At 38.7% G+C, this 18,326-nt stretch overlaps 3 protein-coding genes across 3 annotated transcripts; 2 read left to right on the top strand and 1 right to left on the bottom strand.

Annotated features, from left to right (window-relative positions):
- The first annotated feature begins 3,944 nt into the window (after positions 1-3,944).
- On the top strand, positions 3,945-6,493 carry LOC133726564 (uncharacterized). Its single transcript, XM_062154131.1, has 6 exons — positions 3,945-4,781; positions 4,830-4,939; positions 5,048-5,465; positions 5,595-5,759; positions 5,847-5,954; positions 6,176-6,493. Exons 1-6 carry the CDS (start codon positions 3,945-3,947, stop codon positions 6,491-6,493), a joined length of 1,956 nt encoding a protein of 651 aa, XP_062010115.1.
- A 2,233-nt stretch (positions 6,494-8,726) lies between these two features.
- On the bottom strand, positions 8,727-9,582 carry LOC133726557 (uncharacterized). The gene is made up of 2 exons (XM_062154123.1): positions 9,559-9,582; positions 8,727-9,458 (listed from the first exon to the last, which is right to left on the bottom strand). The coding sequence occupies exons 1-2, from the start codon at positions 9,580-9,582 to the stop codon at positions 8,727-8,729; spliced, it is 756 nt and encodes a 251-aa protein (XP_062010107.1).
- A 742-nt stretch (positions 9,583-10,324) lies between these two features.
- On the top strand, positions 10,325-11,193 carry LOC133726555 (uncharacterized). Its single transcript, XM_062154122.1, has 2 exons — positions 10,325-10,373; positions 10,823-11,193. Exons 1-2 carry the CDS (start codon positions 10,325-10,327, stop codon positions 11,191-11,193), a joined length of 420 nt encoding a protein of 139 aa, XP_062010106.1.
- The last annotated feature ends 7,133 nt before the right edge of the window (positions 11,194-18,326 follow it).

The raw sequence follows: 18,326 nt of genomic DNA, 5'->3' as shown, positions 1-18,326 counted from the left end.
GACTCCAATTTAATACTGCTTCTACCTTCGAAGAATCAACTGCAATGCCTTCGTTAGAGATGACATGTCCCAAAAATTTTATTTCAGTCAACCAAAATTCACATTTGCTAAACTTAGCAAATAACTGATGTTCTCTCAAGGTCTGTAACGTAATGGAAAAGTGTCTCTCATGATCTTCCTGTGATTTTGAGTAAATGAGGATGTCATCAATGAAGACAATTACAAACTGATCCAAGTAGGGTCGAAAAACACGGTTCATTAAGTCCATAAATGCTGCTGGGGCATTTGTCAATCCAAAAGGCATAACCAAAAATTCATAATGTCCGTATCGAGTCCTAAAAGCTGTTTTCGGTACATCTTCAGGTTTGACTCGGAGTTGATGCTAACCGGAACGGAGATCAATATTCGAAAAGAAACAAGAACCCCTTAACTGATCAAACAAATCGTCAATTCTTGGTATTGGATATTTATTCTTCACAGTACTCTATTCAATTGATGATAATCGACACACATCCGAAGAGATCCATCTTTCTTTTTCACAAAAATGGCCGGTGCTCCCCACGGTGAAGTACTAGGACAAATATAACCTTTGCCTTCTAATTCCTGAATTTGTGCCTTGAGTTCTTTCAATTCTGCTGGTGCCATACGGTAAGGGGGTATCGAAATAGGTGATGTACCCGGATATACTTTAATTACGAATTCTATCTCACGCACAGGAGGCAATCCGAATAAATCTTCCGGAAACACATCAGTAAATTCCTTTACCACAGGAATAGTTTCTAACTTCATTTTATTCTCCTCTTCGGCCACAATGTGGGCAATTAAATTCAAATAATTGCACTTGATATCAAATGATACTTCTGATTTATAAGTGCTCTCATCCCCGTAAAAACTAAAAGTTTCACCTTCAGGAGTACTGATAGTTATCTTCTTTTTACCACAGTCCATGATAGCATCATAACGACTAAGCCAATCCATACCCAAGATGATATCGTGCTCTGACATTTCCAACATTATCAAATCAAAGTCGAATTTATGATTTGATATTTCTATAATGCATAGCCTACACACTCTATTAACTCTTACACCCTTACTCAAAGGAGACCCAATAATTAATGAAGTCTTCATAATCTCAGGTTTCAATTCAAGTATAGATGCATGCAAAGGATGATGATATAAAAGAATGTGTAGCACCAGGATCAAATAATATTCTAGCTGCCGTATTAGATATTAGAAATGTACCTTCTACCACTTGAGATCCATTTTGTTCCTCCATGTCATTCAGAGCATACAGTCGACCCTGTGTGGGACGTCGTATATATATATATATATATATATATATATATATATATATATATATATATATATAACAATATTTAAACAAATAGTTTAGCACAATAATTAAAACTAAACTTATTTTTCGGAAAATGTTAAAAAAATTTAGGTCGTCACACTTATGGTGAGGATTTTCCCATTTGGCGTTTTATCCTTGACAGGCTTTTGTATTTTCTGCTCTCATTAGAGGTTGATTCTTTGATCAAAAGAAGAGAGGAGATTTCTAGAGATAAGTGTAGAGAGAGAAAGGGGCGTGGATATAGAAATTTCCCTGAGATGGCAACAAGGAGCAGTGGAGCACCTCGAGTCGAACTTATGTCCGGCGGTATGATCTAGGTCGGACTCTAGGGGAGGCTAATTTTTCCAAGGTCAAGTTTGCTCGGAACATCAAGATTGTTGAGAATTTTGCTATTAAGATTCTGGGTAAAGAGAATTCCTCAAGCACTAGATGATTGGCCAGGTCAATTTTCATAAATTAATTAAATTTTAATTTTTGTTGAATTTTCTGAAAAAATACGTTCTTGGCTGATAGGCTGCTAAAAGAAGAACAATGGAAAATAAATATTGTTTTCATTTTTAATTAATTGAGCGAGTGTTAAGGTTTCTGGAAACCTTCGACCATCTAATTTCAGAATTTAGTCGCAAATTGTGGGTATCTTTGTTTGCCCTGCAATTTGATAGTATATATGAACTTGCCTATTGGTTTTGCATTCGATTCTATTGCCTTTCCGAGCTTCTTCGATCTTCAAAACATGGGAGATTATGTTATGCCTCTTAAACATTGAGGATGGATTTGCCATTCTGTTCTTGCAATTTATATATATACTATGAATGTGGTATGGATTTGTCATTCTATTCCTGCAAGGCTGCAATTTATTCATCAAGGATCTGACATGTGAAATTGGGTTTGTTATTGTGCTAGCTAGCTATCTCTCATGTGCAATTTGTCATTATGTTCTTGCAATTTATCTTGCAAAAATCTCATGTTCTTAGGGCTCGACCAGTGAAGGTTGAAGGTTTTCTAGAATTAATGGGGGGGGGGGGGGGGGAGGTGCTCGAGAGGAGGATTATAGGAAGAAGAAGATTAGATTTTTTTTGTCGTGGCTTTTTTTTTGTCTTAAACTGACCATTTTAGCCCCAAAAGTGAGCCCCTTAAAGTTAACATCCAATTTAGACGGAACAAGTGAAATTGGACACAGCTGATGAAAGGAAAGTACGGTGTAGGGGTGTTACTCATTAAGTTGAAACCACAGGGACTAACATGATATTGGACCTAAACATTAGGGGGGTAAACTGAATTTAATCCTATTTTAAATCATTTTGCGGAGTGATAAAAGTTGACTGAGGATAACCCTTAGTGTCTTTTCTAATTCTTTTTCTAATTCTATATTAATGCTCACTTAATGTAATGGTCTGAGATATGTGACCAAGGTCTTTCTCTGTTCAATTGCTTTATGGGTTCAAGTTATGTGATTACCACCAGCATTGGTGACTGAAAAATGTAGCAATGATGGTGAAATCTACTTTGGGGTCAACTATCCTGGTGGAGATTTTAGGATTCTTGTTCATTTGAATGTGCTTACTTTGGTAAAGCTAACGTTCCCTTTGTTTCATTTTCTCTTTTCGCAGGGGTTGAGGCAAATCTCATCTTTAAGTATTAGCAATTTATGGAGTTTTATAGGGTCTGCAAAATATACCCAAAGGGTTTGTTTTAACGAAACCTGTCAGTCCTGCAAGTTGTGCAAATGCGAGCTGGATACTCAAAGAGGTCCAGTGTTCGATCATCTGCTTGTGAAAAAACATCTCATGGAAAGAGCTTTGTCCAAATCAAATCCTGGCTTGGAGTGGTAGCACACTTTGCCACCATTTTTGTAACCAAAAAAGCAATCGCAAATATGCCCATATAAGTCTATTGCACGTACTGTTATCAGTGTAAACTAAACGGTTGAGTACTGTACCCTCTCCTATTCTTCATGTTGAGCTCGATTTTCAAGCTTGTGCTTTTGCTTTCAACAAAGTAAAGTACACAAGTAGGAGCCTCGGCGTAACAAGAAATTAAAATTAGCTACTATGGATGCCTTAAGTTGGAGCCACAAGTGAATGAGTTAAAATTGGATAAAATTGGAGTCATCAGTTTTCTATTTTAAGATATTCTCACATATGTCCTAAGTTTGCTTAGCTAAAAATTATTTCTAACATGTTCTAGTTATAAATTAGGATATGCATTACTTGTTGAAAAAGAAAAAAGAAAAAAGAAAAAATTATCAAACTATAAGAGTTTGGATAGATGGGGCCAATGGGCCCGAAAAAACAACAATTAGAGTATACTAAAAATTAGAGTATACTCTAATTGCCACAAATCAAGAATTAGAGTATACTGATTAAATTAATTTTTGCAATCTAAGTTTCATTAAGGTCCAGAACCCTAAATCGGGCTTCCGCCCTTTGCACATTGCGGCTCCGGCGGTCATCTTGACTCCGGTTCAGCGACTCCTTTCCGGCGGCATTCGCTGTCTGTGACACCTTATCCACTCGACGAGTGCAATTCAATTTAGGTCGTCGTTTTACGTCGTGCCTGTTACTTGTCTGCTGTGTTGTTCATCGGCGACATGTCAGAGATGGAAATTTTGGCCTGGAATTGCCGTGGAATCGGCAATGAAGCTGCGGTGCAAGGTTTAAAGAAACTGATTCATCAGCATCATCCATCTTTCATCTTCCTGTGGGAGACCAAAATTTCGGATCCTACGTATATGAGAGACTTGAGATTGAAGATAGGGTATCTTAATTGTGAAGCGGTGTTCAGCCGGGGGCAATCAGGTGGATTGGCGTTATTCTTGAGTGATGGCCTTGACGTTCGATTCCGGTCGAAGTCGAACCATCATATTGACGTGGAGGTACGAGAGAGTGATGGCTCTGGGATTGCATGGAGGTTTACTGGTTTTTATGGGCACCCTACCCTTTCTGAACGTCACCGGACATGGTCACTCCTCCGGGAGCTTTGCGAGCAGTCGGCCCTACCATGGACTGTCATTGGAGATTTCAACGAAATTCTCCATTCCTCTGAGAAGGAAGGAGGTTGTGTACGCAGAGAGGGTCAAATGCAACAGTTTAGAGATGTGTTGACGTTTTGTGATCTGTTTGACTTTGGCTATTTTGGATCGCCCTTCACCTGGAGTCGGGCTGGAGTCAAATGTAGGCTGGATAGGGCTGTAGGTTCCGCATCCTGGACGGATATTTTTCCATCAGCTAGGGTTTCAAACTTGAAACCAATTCATGGTGATCACGTTCCTGTTCTTCTTGGCACGTATCGTTCTCCTCCTCCTCCTGCTGGTCAACGTCGGAGGCCTCGTTTCCATTTTGAAAGTTTTTGGGTGCGACACGAGGCCTGTGCAGAAGTGATCAAGGCAGGGTGGGTTAGTGATAGTTGGAACCAACCTATGTTTCAGGTATCTCAGAAAATAATGCATACTCGTTTTGCTCTTAATGATTGGCAGAGGTCTACATTTGGACGTAGGGGCAGGGAGATTGAATTCCTTCGAGGTAGACTACAATCTCTTCTTGCACTACCTGTTTCGACTGTTAATCAGCAGGAAAGCATGGAGCTGTCCTCAAAATAGGATGGTTTGCTAGCTGAGGAACACGAGTACTGGAAGCAAAGGTCGAAAATTACTTGGCTTGCTGAAGGTGATCGTAATACCAAATTTTTCCACAGGAAAGCTTCTAATCGACGAGCCAAAAACAGGTTGGCTGGGTTGTTTGATAATCAGGGTGTCTGGCAGTCCACAGAGAAGGGTTTGGAAGCTGTGGTTATTGATTCTTTTGGGTCGATGTTCAGAGCAGGGGATGTAGATCTCTCTCATATGAATTCCGTAGTGGATTTAGTCCAGCCAAAGGTCACCCCTGAGATGAATTCTATGCTTTGTGCTCCTTATACAGCTGTGGAAATTAGAGCTACTCTTTTTCAGATGTACCCAACCAAGTCACCTGGACCGGATGGCATGCCTCCTTTATTTTTTCAGCAGTATTGGGACACCATCGGTACTGATGTAGTGGCTGCAGTTCAGAGTTTTCTCCATTCTGGTCAGTTGCTTGCTTCCATTAATTATACTCATGTGTGTTTGATCCCAAAGGTGAAAAATCCTACTTGTATGCTAGAATTACTTCCCATTGCACTGTGTAATGTCATTTAGAAGATCTGTTCTAAGGTGATTGCCAATAGATTGAAGAGTATTCTATCCCAGATTATTTCTCCCTTTTAGAGTGCTTTCATCCCTGGACGCCTGATTACAGATAATACTCTTACCGCTAATGAGGTATCCCACTTTATTCATAATAATCGGTCAAGTGATGGAGTTATGTCTCTTAAACTGGACATGAGTAAGGCCTATGATCGGATGGAGTGGGTTTTCTTAGAGGCTGTGTTGGTTCGCCTGGGTTTTGATGAGAGTTGGATACATGTTATCATGCAGTGTGTTAGGACTGTTCATTATTCTTTTTTGATTAATGGACAGCCTAGAGGCTATTTGACACCTACTAGGGGCCTGAGACAGGGCGATCCCTTATCACCATATCTTTTCCTGCTCGGTACTGAGGTCTTTTCAGCTTTATTAGAGCATAAGGTTTCTCAAGGGCAGCTTCAGGGAGTTTAGATTTGCATCGAGGCTCCTCTATCCACCACCTTTTGTTTGCAGATGATAGCCTTCTGTTTGGTAAGGCTAATTTGGAGGAGAGTTCTCAGATCTAGGAAGTCTTGCTGGATTATGAGTTCGCATCAGGTCAGAAGGTAAACTTTTCTAAGAGCAATATTGTTTTTAGTAAAAAAGTGTGCACTTCTTTACAGCAACAGATTGCAGACTCACTGGGTGTGGCTATAGTGGATAAACATGAAAAATATTTGGGCTTACCTACTTATTTGGGGTGGAACAAGACTGAAACCTTTGCTTATTTACAGGAAAGTTTAAATAAGAAACTTGAGGGTTGGCAAGGCAAGTTACTCAGTAGTGCAGGGAAGGACCTTCTTGTACGGGTAGTGGCTCAGGCTCTTCCTTCTTATACTATGAGCTGCTTCTTATTACCTAAGAATTTATGTGATTCATTGCATCAGAAATGTGCCAAGTTTTGGTGGGGCAGTAAGGGTGAAAACCGTAAGATTCATTGACTATCTTGGGACCGACTATGTCAACCCAAGAAGGTTGGTGGCATAGGTTTTTGCGACTTATATGCACATAATTTGGCTCTCTTGGTGGCTAAGCAGGGTTGGAGAATAGTGCGTAATCTAGATTCTCTTTTGGCTCGATTGTATCAGGCTAAGTACTTCCCAGATGGAAATTTCTGGTCTAGTGGGCTTTCTTCATCTCCCTCTGCATGTTGGAGGGGTATCCATGCAGCTAAACAAACACTCAGTAGGGGTGTTCGCTAGCAGGTGGGGAATGGTCGGCTAATAAGGATTTGGAAGGATCCATGGATTCCGAGGCCTTCTTCTTTTCTACCTATTATTCGGCATGGGGATGGGCCGGAGCGAGTTTCTGATTTGTTACTCCCAGGTTTTTCTTGGAATCTGGATCTTATTAATCAATATTTTGTGGCTGATGATGTTGATTTGATTTTATCTATACCTCTTAGTTAGTGGGATGTCCCTGATCGTCTTATCTGGCATTATGATAAGAAAGGTAGATTTTCTACCAAGAGTGCTTATGTGTTAGCTTTTGAGGAGCTTCATAACTATGGAGAAGTTGCTACTAGTTCGGAGAATCTCTCTTCTTTCTGGAAATGGATTTGGTTTGCTCAAATACCGGGCAAGGGTTAAAGTTCATTGGTGGAAAGTGTGTTCTTCTATCCTTCCCACAGCTGCTTTATTGCGTACTAAAAGGGTCTCTGTTCAGGATGGTTGTTGGTTTTGTAATGATCATGAGTTTATTAATCACATTACAAGGGATTGCCAGTTCGTTCAGGACTTGATCTTTCTTTTTCCTGAGCTGCATGGGGTACTTCAGATTGATTGTAATGAAGGTACGTCAATCATTACTTGGTTGGCCTCTTGTTTTGATATTCTATCTAAAAAGAATGTGGCTCTATTGCTTATAGCTGGATGGTTTGTTTGGAAAGAGCGTAATCTGAGAGTGTGGTCATTAAGGTCAACTATGTTGTCTCTCCAGATATAGTTGAGGCCATGGCTTGTAGGGCTGCTTGTTCCCTGGCAGTACAGTTACATCTTTCTCCTATTATATTCGAGTCAGATTGTCGTAGTTTAGTTTCTACTATTGAGGCTGAGGGGGAGGAGACATCATCCTTGGGTCGTATTATTGAGGACATCAACTTTTCTCTTGGGATGTTAGTTAGTTCTTCCTTGAGACATGTGTATCGTGAAGCTAATATGGCTGCCCATAATTTAGCTAAATTAGCTTTACATTCTTCTGTTAATCTTTCATGGAGTGGGCTTGTCCCTCCTGATATTAGAAGCTTTGTGGCTTCTCATTGTACTCTTTGATTGAGTAATATAATTTGGTCGTCTTTCCCCTCAAAAAAAAAAAAAAAAAGAATTAGAGTATACTAAAAATTGCCAACACACCATATGAATTGTGTGATTTATGGGATCAAAATCTTCCCTTATCTCACTCCCAATTCCAATTTAATTAAGGTCTAAATTATATGCTTGAATTTTGTGGGTAATTTAATTGGGAGGGAGGGACAAAATGATAAAACAGACATGAGGGGTAGAACAGTAATAAACACAACAGTAGGGGCAAAAAAATAAATCAATGGCTAATGGCAACTTCGTAATAAGCAAACAACCAGAGGCAAATGAGTAAATCAATATGAACGTTAGTGTTTATAGGGAGATAGAGCTTTAGTATAGAAGATAATAATAATAATGTCATTTTTAGCCCTTACGGTTAACCCAAGTAGTTAGGGAGGAAGAAGTATGATAAGTTTCGGGTTCAATTCCCGTGCAGTTAAATAAAAATTGAAAAAAGCAAGGGCGGAGGCACTAAGGGGCACATTGGGTCACGGGACCCAGTAAACTTTTCTGATCAAATATATATTATACTGATACTGCTAGTGCAACGGTGCAACCTTGGAATGGAAATAAACTATAGGAGGCAATAAGGTAATGGCCAACCCATGAATCGAAAGCCATAATTAAGATGATCTAGGTAACTCCTAAAAGGAGTTGTCAAAATGACCGAGCTCCTTCCAAACAGCTACTGTCAAACCATGATTCTTAATATATCTCATATATATACTCACTAGTCAACATTAAATATATTAAACTAGTATAATAATTCTTTTTGATCAAATAGAACTTCATTAATGATAATGAACTGCATACATGGAATGATGGAACAACCTTGCAACAGCCAGCTAGTAGTTATTACAAAGGATTGACCACATTAGACTTCACACTGGAAATCTATACTAACACACTGATGAAGCCAACTAGGCCCCGACTCCAGACAAAGAAAAGGTTGACTAACTTTCAAAGCCTCCTTTGCCGAACGATGAGAAACCTCGTTGCCTTCTCGTTTTACAAAGTGGCTACTACAACTGGAAAAAGACTGAAATACAAACTTAACTTCGTCGATTAAATGTCCCTCAGAACTATAGTCCTCTGAACTCTCTTGCAAAGCATTGATAACTGAGAGAGCATCTCCTTCAACTTCAATCCTGGTGAATCCAACATGAAGAGCAAATCTGAGGCCGTGCAGCAATGCCAAAGCTTCTATGGATCTTGGGGCAATGTTACCAATTTGTGGGACTGCCATTGCACCTTTCAACACACCTTGAGTGTCTCTGAAGACCACCCCCAGACCGCAAACTCCAGTTTTTGCATCATGAGCCCCATCAAAGTTCATTTTAAGGTGCCCCGACTGTGGAGGTTTCCAACAAACGTGGGCGTGGACGGTAGTTGGAGTCGACCTAAGTGTAGACCCCCTCAAACTTACGAACTCATTCTGCCACACCATAGCTAACCGTGCAACCTCTGCTGGCTCCAAATTCTTTCCCTCGAACCTGGTCAAATACTTGTTTCTCCAAATCCACCAGGCTGTGAAGAAGAATGTTTCAAGTTCAGTTCCAGAAGCTGTTGAACAGATGTGATACACCAAGTCCAAAAAAGTGGGCCCCTGCCACACTTTGCACACTCCATGAACTAGTATAATAATTCTAGTTGAAAAAAACTAGCATAATAATTTAGATAGGTACTATTTCTTGCTCAATACTCACAGACTTGCCCTTGTGCAAGTCCATTATCAACAAAAAAAATAATAATAATAATTATCTATTGACATGTAATTTATGCCTATATATATATATATATTACGGTGAGTTAATTTAGGGAAATGATGGAAAATGTCACATTAGAGTGTGAAATGATAAAAAGGTAACCTAGTTTCCCACTTGATAAAAAGCTCCATAATGAGTTGATAATAATAATAAATCAGTCCTTATGAATAATGAGATGATGTTAAAAATGTCAGTTTTTAATTTTTTTGATTTCGATTATGCCCTTAAAGCCAAAACTCTCTCTATCTTCTCCTCCTCCTCCACAGACACAGACCTCCAGAAGCAGTTACCTACCGGAGGACCTCGCCCACACCGGAGCTTACTCCGATCTCTTCGTTTTCATCACTAACGGCGAAGCCGATATATGCTCCTACAATAGTGCCTCTGATTTGTTATCCAAAATCGGAAACAGGAGACCGCAAAAATGAGCCAAGACTCCAAGAGAAGAGTTCCCGTGACTGTGCCGACGAAGTCGAGTTTCGACGAACGGAAACCCTAGCCGGCTGTCACCACCTCCACGCTGCAGTCTCGCTGAGGTACTCCACTAAATGCCCTCTCTTCCACTTGAGGTTCCTCATTTTCTGTGATCAATCAAGATCTAATGCTTTCTTTGATTCAGTTTTTGCTTTTTTTTCTGTTTGCGAAATGAAATTTTTGGATTGCTTTTTCTTTCGATTGTCCGACTTTGCTTAATTGTTTGTGTTAGATGTGTTTAGCTCAGGTTCTTGATTCTCAAATTATGAAGAATTTGATTTGTAGGTTTTCTTTCATTGTAACCCTAACTTCAATTCTGAAATTGTTCTTAATCCTATCCAAAAGAAAGACTCGAAGGCCACAAATCTATTTCATATGCTTCTGTAGCTGTATTGTTCATGTTTCATATGGTAACTCTGTGATTCTTGAGCTTTCGCACTTGTAATCAATGTCACTATTGATCTGTCGTAAAGGACATTATAGCATAGATCTAAAATGACATTGCATTTTAGTAGATATTTGCATCTGATGAAATTTCCTCTTTTTTTTTTAAGTCTCTTTTTGTTTTTCTGTCTTCAATTTTCATGAGCATTGGTGTGGAATCATTTATGATGTTCATGCAAATGATGATGTTTTTGTAAATAATTTGAGTTTTTCAATCTAGATATTATTTCTTTTCTATTGGTCTTGCAGTCTTAGTATTGATGGTAATATGCCGTCTTTTGTGCAGTTTTTCATCCATTATTGTCAAAGTTCAAGAAAATATATCGAACAAGTCTAAGAGCCAGGAAATTGTTTGACGAGTTACTTAGAGTTAAGAGACAGCAACAACATCACCATTTAGAACGTGATACTAAGCAACAAAGGATGGTCTCTGATCTTGAAGCAAGAGAACGAGATGCCTTTGCTCCAGACCCAGCAGCCACAGAAAGAGAAGAAGAGGAGAGACTTTTTAGGAAACTTGCTGAAAAGGTTTCGAGAATACGTCCAATGCATGCGAGTAAAAGGGCGCCTACTGCTTCAGTTCCCAAAAAAGAGAATGGGAGAGTTGGGAAGGAGAGTGTGGGTGGTGCTAAGTTGGGAAGAATAGAAAAAACGTAGCAAAATGGAAAAGAAAGTTCGATGCGCATTAAATAGATTTCTATTGCTTTCTCTGTTAGCAAAATGGGAAGGAAAGTTCGATGAGTTAAAGTTTATTAACTGAATGGTAAATAGGATTATTGTTTTGTTTTTGTTAAGAGTGATGTATGACTACTGTTTTGTTTTTGCAAACTATATACTACTCGTCACCTACGTCTGCTGGTGCCGAATGCATTGATCTTAATTGTACTTGGGTGGAGCAATGGTAAAAAAAATTCTCAACTCTTTATCTGATTGTAGCGTTTAGTGTTTGATGGTTGGTTCATATTGATTATAGGGTGTATAGATATCTTTATCTAAAAGTTAGTTCCTTTTTCTTTCAATCCAATCCTTAAGTTACTTGATCTTCTATTGGGATTAAGTAAATGATATGCTAGTGGAGTTCTGGGGTAGTAATTTATCATTGGATGTAACACATGTTACCAACTTCACCTGGTTTGTTTTATGTGTTTTCAGCAGCCTTAGTGCATTGTGATCCATATCACCTGCCACTGTGGGGTACCCTATCAGTTTCTTCTTGCTAGAGGCAACTGCTACTACAAGCTCATGTCGTAATAGACTGTCTGTGTAGATTTCACTACTGACTTGACTAAGAGGACTCATCATTCGTTCAGTTTCTTTGCCTCATTTGGTTTTCAGTTCATACCATTTTGGAAATACAAATGAAGCTATAATTCTTTGCAAAGGGATTCTTTTTAGATTAAGCTTACAATAGTCACAATGAGATCAATTCTATAATCAACAATGGAAAGTCCTCTGTTATGTTTAGTAATTATGTAGTGATAGCAACTTGAGTTGAAATCATGTTCATACTTGATTATGGTCTCATAAGAAAAAGCCCTCGGTGCCTTTTTCGTTTGGTCTCTTTTAAGCTATTTTTGGTTAAAATGACATTTTTTTTTCCCGGAGTTCTTAGCAACTTGATATCTGATGAGTAGATGAGCTTTCATTTTAACATTTGTAAAATTGAGTTACTGATCATTTTATGGAATTCATGCTTTTGCAGTGGCTAATTATATGATGAGTCACAAGTTAATAGCCAAGTCACTGTTAATCACATGTCACTAACTAAGTAACTGACTATGTCACTAACCAAGTAACTGTCAGTAGCCAAGTCACAAGTTGATAGCCAAGTCACTGTTAATCACATGTCACTAACTAAGTAACTGACCATGTCACTGACCAAGTAACTGTCAGTAGCCAAGTCACAAGGTAATAGCCAAGTCACTGTTAATCACATGTCACTAACTAAGTAACTGACCATGTCACTGACCAAGTAATTGTCAATAGCCAAGTCACAAGTTAATAGCCAAGTCACTGTTAATCACATGTCACCAGCTAAGTAACTGACCATGTCACATTACATGTCACTAACCAAGTAACTGTCAGTAGCCAAGTCACAAGTTAATAGCCAAGTGACTGTTTATCACATGTCACTAACTAAGTAACTGACCAAGTAACTGTCAGTAGCCAAGTCACAAGTTAATAGCCAAGTCACTGTTAATAACATGTCACTAACTAAGTAACTGACCATGTCACTGACCAAGTAACTGTCAGTAGCCAAGTCACAAGTTGATAGCCAAGTCACTGTTAATCACATGTCACTAACTAAGTAACTGACCATGTCACATTACATGTCACTGACAATGTCACTAGCCAAGTCACAAGTTGATAGCCAAGTCACTGTTAATCACATGTCACTAACTATGTAACTGACCATGTCACTGTTAATCACATGTCACTAACTAAGTAACTGACTAAGTAATTGAACATGTAACTGATCATGTCACTGACGTTGTCATTGACATGGGCAGTGACTTTGCCGGTGACTTGAGGTTAACAGTGACTTGGACAACGATTGACAGTGACATGTTCATGACTGTGACATGACCAATGACTGTGACATGGCCAATGACATAGCCAATGACTTGGGTAGCTCATTGAGTTTAATTATTTTCTTGTAATAATGAAAGTAGTTGGGTAATATTTATAATGGAAGAAAGTATATATTAATCAAATGGTTCTGGACAAGAGTGTTTAGGATTGTCAATTTGGAAAAGAAACCAGTCTTTATTAATCAAATGGTTCTGGATCATTGATAGGAGCATTTTAATGCGACGTTTTACTTGCTTTTCCCTACATTTCTTGCGTTATTTCCTTATTAAAACCCTGTTTAGGAAAGTTTCCATTCTTTGATTGGGAAAGTTCCTATTTGTAGAAAGTTTCTATTTATCATTTTTAGTAAGTTTCCATTTTCGGTAGTTTCTATTTTTCATTTTTAGAAAGTTTCCCATTTTCAGTTTAGGAAAGTTGCCAATTTTCATTTTAGGAAAGTTTCTATTTTTCTTATTGGTTTCTATTTTCAGGACCTCCGAGCTAAAAAGTGGAAATGAACTCACAAATGGAAAGAGGAGCTTGCGAAAGTCAAGGGGAGCAAAAATGAGGAACAATGAGCCACAGAAATGAGCAGAAATGAAGAAAAGAAGTTTTCCTGCTTCAACCAGGAAACCCTGCGAAAAGGAGGAAAGCTTACCAATGAAGTTTTCAACGTTACTATGAAAAAGAAATGGAAAAATAAAGTGTTATGGCGTTGGAAGATGACAAGGCTTAAAGTTGAAGCAACAAGGCCCAAGAACTCTCAAGAATGAAGTGGATTTTCGGCAAAATGGATCAAGGCCCATGAAAGCCCATGGAATTAGGGTTGTGACGCAATGGATTAAACCCTAGAAGCCTTTTGCCGTGAAAATACAAAGAAGGAGAGAGAAAGTGGCGTGAGAATCAAGAAGAACCTAGAAGATTTCGGCAAGAGATTTTCTAGGGTAATTTTTATGGAAAGATAAACCCTAAGAGACTCCTTGCCGTCCAAGCCAAGAGGAAAAGAAGGGATTGCCGTGCAATATCAAGAAGAAACCCTAGAGATTTCGGCAAAGTGATATCCTCTAGATAGTTTTAAGGAAAGAGAAAAAGGTGGAGACCAAGAAAAGCCCAAAAGAAGTCTAGATACATTCCTATATTCCCTAAAGGAGTTTTGGCCGAATTTAAAGTATAAAATCAGAATATATCCATGGTATTTCGGCCAAGATTATTAGGGAATTAAATGGAATTTTGTGATTGGTTGGACCACCTCATAGGGCTTATTTGGCAAGATATTATTGGAGGAAATTATGTGGAATTTTCAGATTAATTCCATGAGGTTTACACGGCTTGGAGACCAAGTTTGGCCGTTCCCTATATATACTCACCTCCTCTAGACGTCAAGGGTTCCTCTCCCATACAATTTACACTTTAGAAAAAATCAGAAAATCTTCTTAGCATAGCCGTGAGTTTCTCCATCCTCTAGTCATCTCCACGAGTTCAAGCAAGGCCAAAGGAAGAAGAAGAGAAGCCGTGAGCATCACCATCCATATCCATCCTTGAAGCTTGCTTTCGAGATTCAAGAGCCCACAACGTGAATCATCCATCTCATCTTCATCCACGGTGTAATCCGATTCTCCTTTGTAACCTTTGCTTTGAATTTCGTTGGTTATGAACTAGTTGACATATATGTTTAAACAAAGTTATTGATTCTGAAATTTTATGATTAATTGGAGAATTTTCAGATTCTTTTATTGCGATTCATTGTTGCTTTTGTGTGAGTGTTTGATTAAATTTGCATGATAGATATCTTTTGTATGTTAATTCTAATTGGTTCGAAACTTTTAGGGTTTTTATATGATTGGTGCTCCGAATTTAAGAACATGAATCAACTTTTTGGTTTTGTGTTCTTGAATTGAAAAGTAGTAAAGGTTTTGTGCAAAAATCGGATTTAATCAAAGAGAATTGCAATTAGGTGGACTTTTTCATACTAAGTTGCACACTTGAGTTGATAGCCTTTCTAGGTGTTTATTGCGTTAAACATGTGTGATTGACTAGCTTTCTAGGGCTTGAATGCATGTTTGATAGGATTAGTCTTTGTGCTTTCACTTAGATTAATTTAGCATTGAAAAGTAAAATATGGGAATTGTTTGCTTTCTAACAATTTACATGATCAACTCCTCTTGCATGACTTTGATTAACAATGTTAGAAATTGAGTCGATTTTAATCATATGTTTTGGTTTTGATCTTTGTTTTCTCATTCCATTCGTATTTTTATGTTTTTGCATTTTAATTGTTTTGCTAACTTAGTTTTATTTTTCGAAAACCAAAATCAAAAATACCCCCGTTTTTCGTAAATAGTGTATATATGTGTGAATATTATACTTTGTTTTAATTTTAATTGTTTAATTGTTTGACAATGACAGGTGTACCCTCAATCCCCGGAATAGAACGATCCCTATTTGCTTATACTACTAACGATCTTTTCAGGGTTAAATTATGCGCTTGCTTTTAGCGTGTCAATCATTTCCATGCTTTCTTCCCTCAGAAATTTTTGCCAGAAAGCTACTGCTTTTTGCATTTTGCCACTCGTGATTTAGCTGCCTTTGCCCTTTTTGCAGCAAGTGGCATACTTTTGTTGCCTCTGCTTATTGCTCGAGCCTCCCTCCTGCAAAATTGATCAACATGTTGAAAGAAAATCAAGCTCACATCCTTATGGGAGCCTAGTGGTTATTCACTTATTAATGGGTGCATAGCCGTAGTAGGATCCAGGAAGAGGCCGGGTTATAGAGTAACTCACAAATGGCAAAGTTCAAAGCCATGACAATGCTTGTAGAACTCTAAAACATGATAACTTCAAAGAATTGCAGTAAAATATACCTTCTTCTGTTTTACAGCAGCTCTAGCCATGTACTTCCCTCTTTCCTCCCTCCCTGCTTTCACTAATGCCAGCCTCTCCTCCTTGGTCATTCTTCTTTTTACATGGAGCTACACAGTGGACGTTCAAATATATCAAAAAAACGATGGGAGAAACAGCATGTTTATAATGGCCAAGTATTTAAGTGTTGGCTTAATATATACAAACAGGATGAATTTGAATACTAGGAAATTTAGAATTTGATCTGGTTATACTTTACTACTTACAGTCTGATAAAATGATGATTGCTAATTTTTAGAAACATAATCCAACTCTCTCTACTCAAAACAATCCAGCAAATTTACAAAAGTTGTTTAACTTATTATATCTATTTCAGATGCTTTATTTCTTAATGCAAATGCAGATTCCTCACCTAAATTATCAAATTTTTTTCTCCGGCAGGGGCTTAGTACAATGGTATAGCAGAATACCATTGTAACTCGAAGATATAAAGTTTGTGACTCGAAGATATGTTAGTACCATTGTAAAATAATTACTCTCATTCCCAGAAAATATCATTCACCAAGTCTAGAGAGATGCCTAATACCAAGATAGGTCTATAGAACCCCCACTGTAACAGAAAATTTATAAATTGCATACAGTTCTCGGACAATCCAATACCATCTCTGTAAAATAATTCACTTGTTTCTGCATAATCCACCAGCAGCCTTGTGGTCTGAAATTAACCCTTCCAATTTGGTGGAAGTTCCACCAAAGGACCAAACATGTGAAATTTGATTACAACTCTCTGAGAGAATTTTCATTTTTCCTCTACAACTACAACTCTTGTATTCTATAACGAGCAAAACAGGCAAGCCTAGATATTGAATTGGTAATTCCAAAGAAATTGAGGGGTAAAGTTAAAAGAGGAAGTACCTGATAGTTACAGTGGAAGCTGTAGCGGAGCTCAGGGTCGATCTCAGTAAGAGAGTCGTCGTGGTCATAGTCCTGAGCGCGCTTGCGAGGGACATGCATGGTTGATTCCTCCCCTGCCTGCTGTCATGTCACTTTCAGCTTCGCGTTGCCGAATTCATCCTCCTCTTCAATTGCATAACAAGTAGCAACCAACCACAGATAAGTTAAGATCCTTTACCTCCTTGGTTAACATTTTGCACATTCAAAATGCATACCACTCTGTCAAAACTAACCACAGTAATTCACAGCTGAAACTAAATTCTAAACCACACAAACTAATTGTGGCTTCATAATTGGCAGATCACTATACCTCACTAACATCATTAATTGAATTCATGTTAAACCGTGGCTTCATAATTGGCAGATCACTATACCTTAATACCCAGATTCAAATCTATCATTTAATAACTCACAATATTTAAATCACATCAGTATCAGTTATGCATAACAAGTGTTCGATAAAGTACCTGAGAGATGAGGCGATTGAGATTGGTGTAAGTGGGACGCCCAATGTCCAGAGATCGGCGGCAGATGTCGTAGATGGCCTCATTATCGAGCAAAACAGACGCATCGGTGTGCTCAAGCAGAGAATGAGTGGAGAGGACACTGTTACAGAGCTCTACAACAGACGTAGAAACCTGAGAAGAAGGATACACAGCGAATCCGAGCTCGGACGTTTTCCCATAGTCCACAGAAAGACGCTCCAGCCTCCAGCAGAAGCGACCCAAGACCCGACCCGGTATCACCACCGACGACATTGAAGACCAGAAATCCCTGAAGCCCAGTGCAGTTGTCGGCGAGCTTCCAGATCCGATCCAAGCAGAGATCGACGATCTCTTTGCCGGTGGTGTATGGCCACAGGCGAAGTTGTTAGCGGCGTCCTCCTTGCCAGAAATGAGCTGCTCGGGGCGAAGTTCCGGTGCGGACCTTGTTGATGACGATGGGATCTCGGTTGACGAAGATGGGGCGTAGAACTCCGAAGCAAGTCCAAGAAATCGGCACGCTACCAGAGAGAGGGATATTCGGATAAGGTTTCAGATGGGCTTAGTTAACGGGAGGGAGGGAGGGAGAACTGCCAGTGGCAATTTTTGTAATTTAGTTTAACTCTAGTGGTAGGTAATTATTAGGTGACCTTAATTATCATGAGGACATTTGTGGTATCTGAATTATCATTAGGTACTTTAAAATGACCTCTTTTATCATTGTCCCATTAATTTTTTGTGAAATGTCGTAGGCCCGGTTTGGGATTGCTTCGCTTTTAAAAAAATCAGCTTTTGTTCAAAATTTTAGATTTTATTGTGTTTGGTAAATAAATAAAAAACAGCTTTAATTGAAAGTTATAGGTCACTGACAGCAGATTTTAGAAGCAGCCTAGAGGTTGCTTTTAGAAGCTGTTGTGGATCAAAA

This window comes from Rosa rugosa, chromosome 1, assembly GCF_958449725.1.
Source record: "Rosa rugosa chromosome 1, drRosRugo1.1, whole genome shotgun sequence".
NCBI classification, from domain to species: Eukaryota; Viridiplantae; Streptophyta; class Magnoliopsida; order Rosales; family Rosaceae; genus Rosa; species Rosa rugosa.
This window is presented reverse-complemented; position numbering and strand designations above follow the sequence as displayed.

Bases quoted from the DNA above. Each gene is read 5' to 3' on its own strand.
- LOC133726564 (XM_062154131.1), top strand. From the start codon at position 3,945: ATGTCAGAGATGGAAATTTTGGCCTGGAATTGCCGTGGAATCGGCAAT. The intron at 4,782-4,829 runs GTATCTCAGAAA...AATGATTGGCAG, and splicing joins GGAACCAACCTATGTTTCAG to AGGTCTACATTTGGACGTAG. The intron at 5,955-6,175 runs GTTTCTCAAGGG...ACTTCTTTACAG, and splicing joins CAGCTTTATTAGAGCATAAG to CAACAGATTGCAGACTCACT.
- LOC133726557 (XM_062154123.1), bottom strand. From the start codon at position 9,582: ATGGACTTGCACAAGGGCAAGTCT. The intron at 9,459-9,558 runs GTGAGTATTGAG...AAAGTGTGGCAG, and splicing joins ACTTGCACAAGGGCAAGTCT to GGGCCCACTTTTTTGGACTT.
- LOC133726555 (XM_062154122.1), top strand. From the start codon at position 10,325: ATGTGTTTAGCTCAGGTTCTTGATTCTCAAATTATGAAGAATTTGATT. The intron at 10,374-10,822 runs GTAGGTTTTCTT...TCTTTTGTGCAG, and splicing joins AATTATGAAGAATTTGATTT to TTTTTCATCCATTATTGTCA.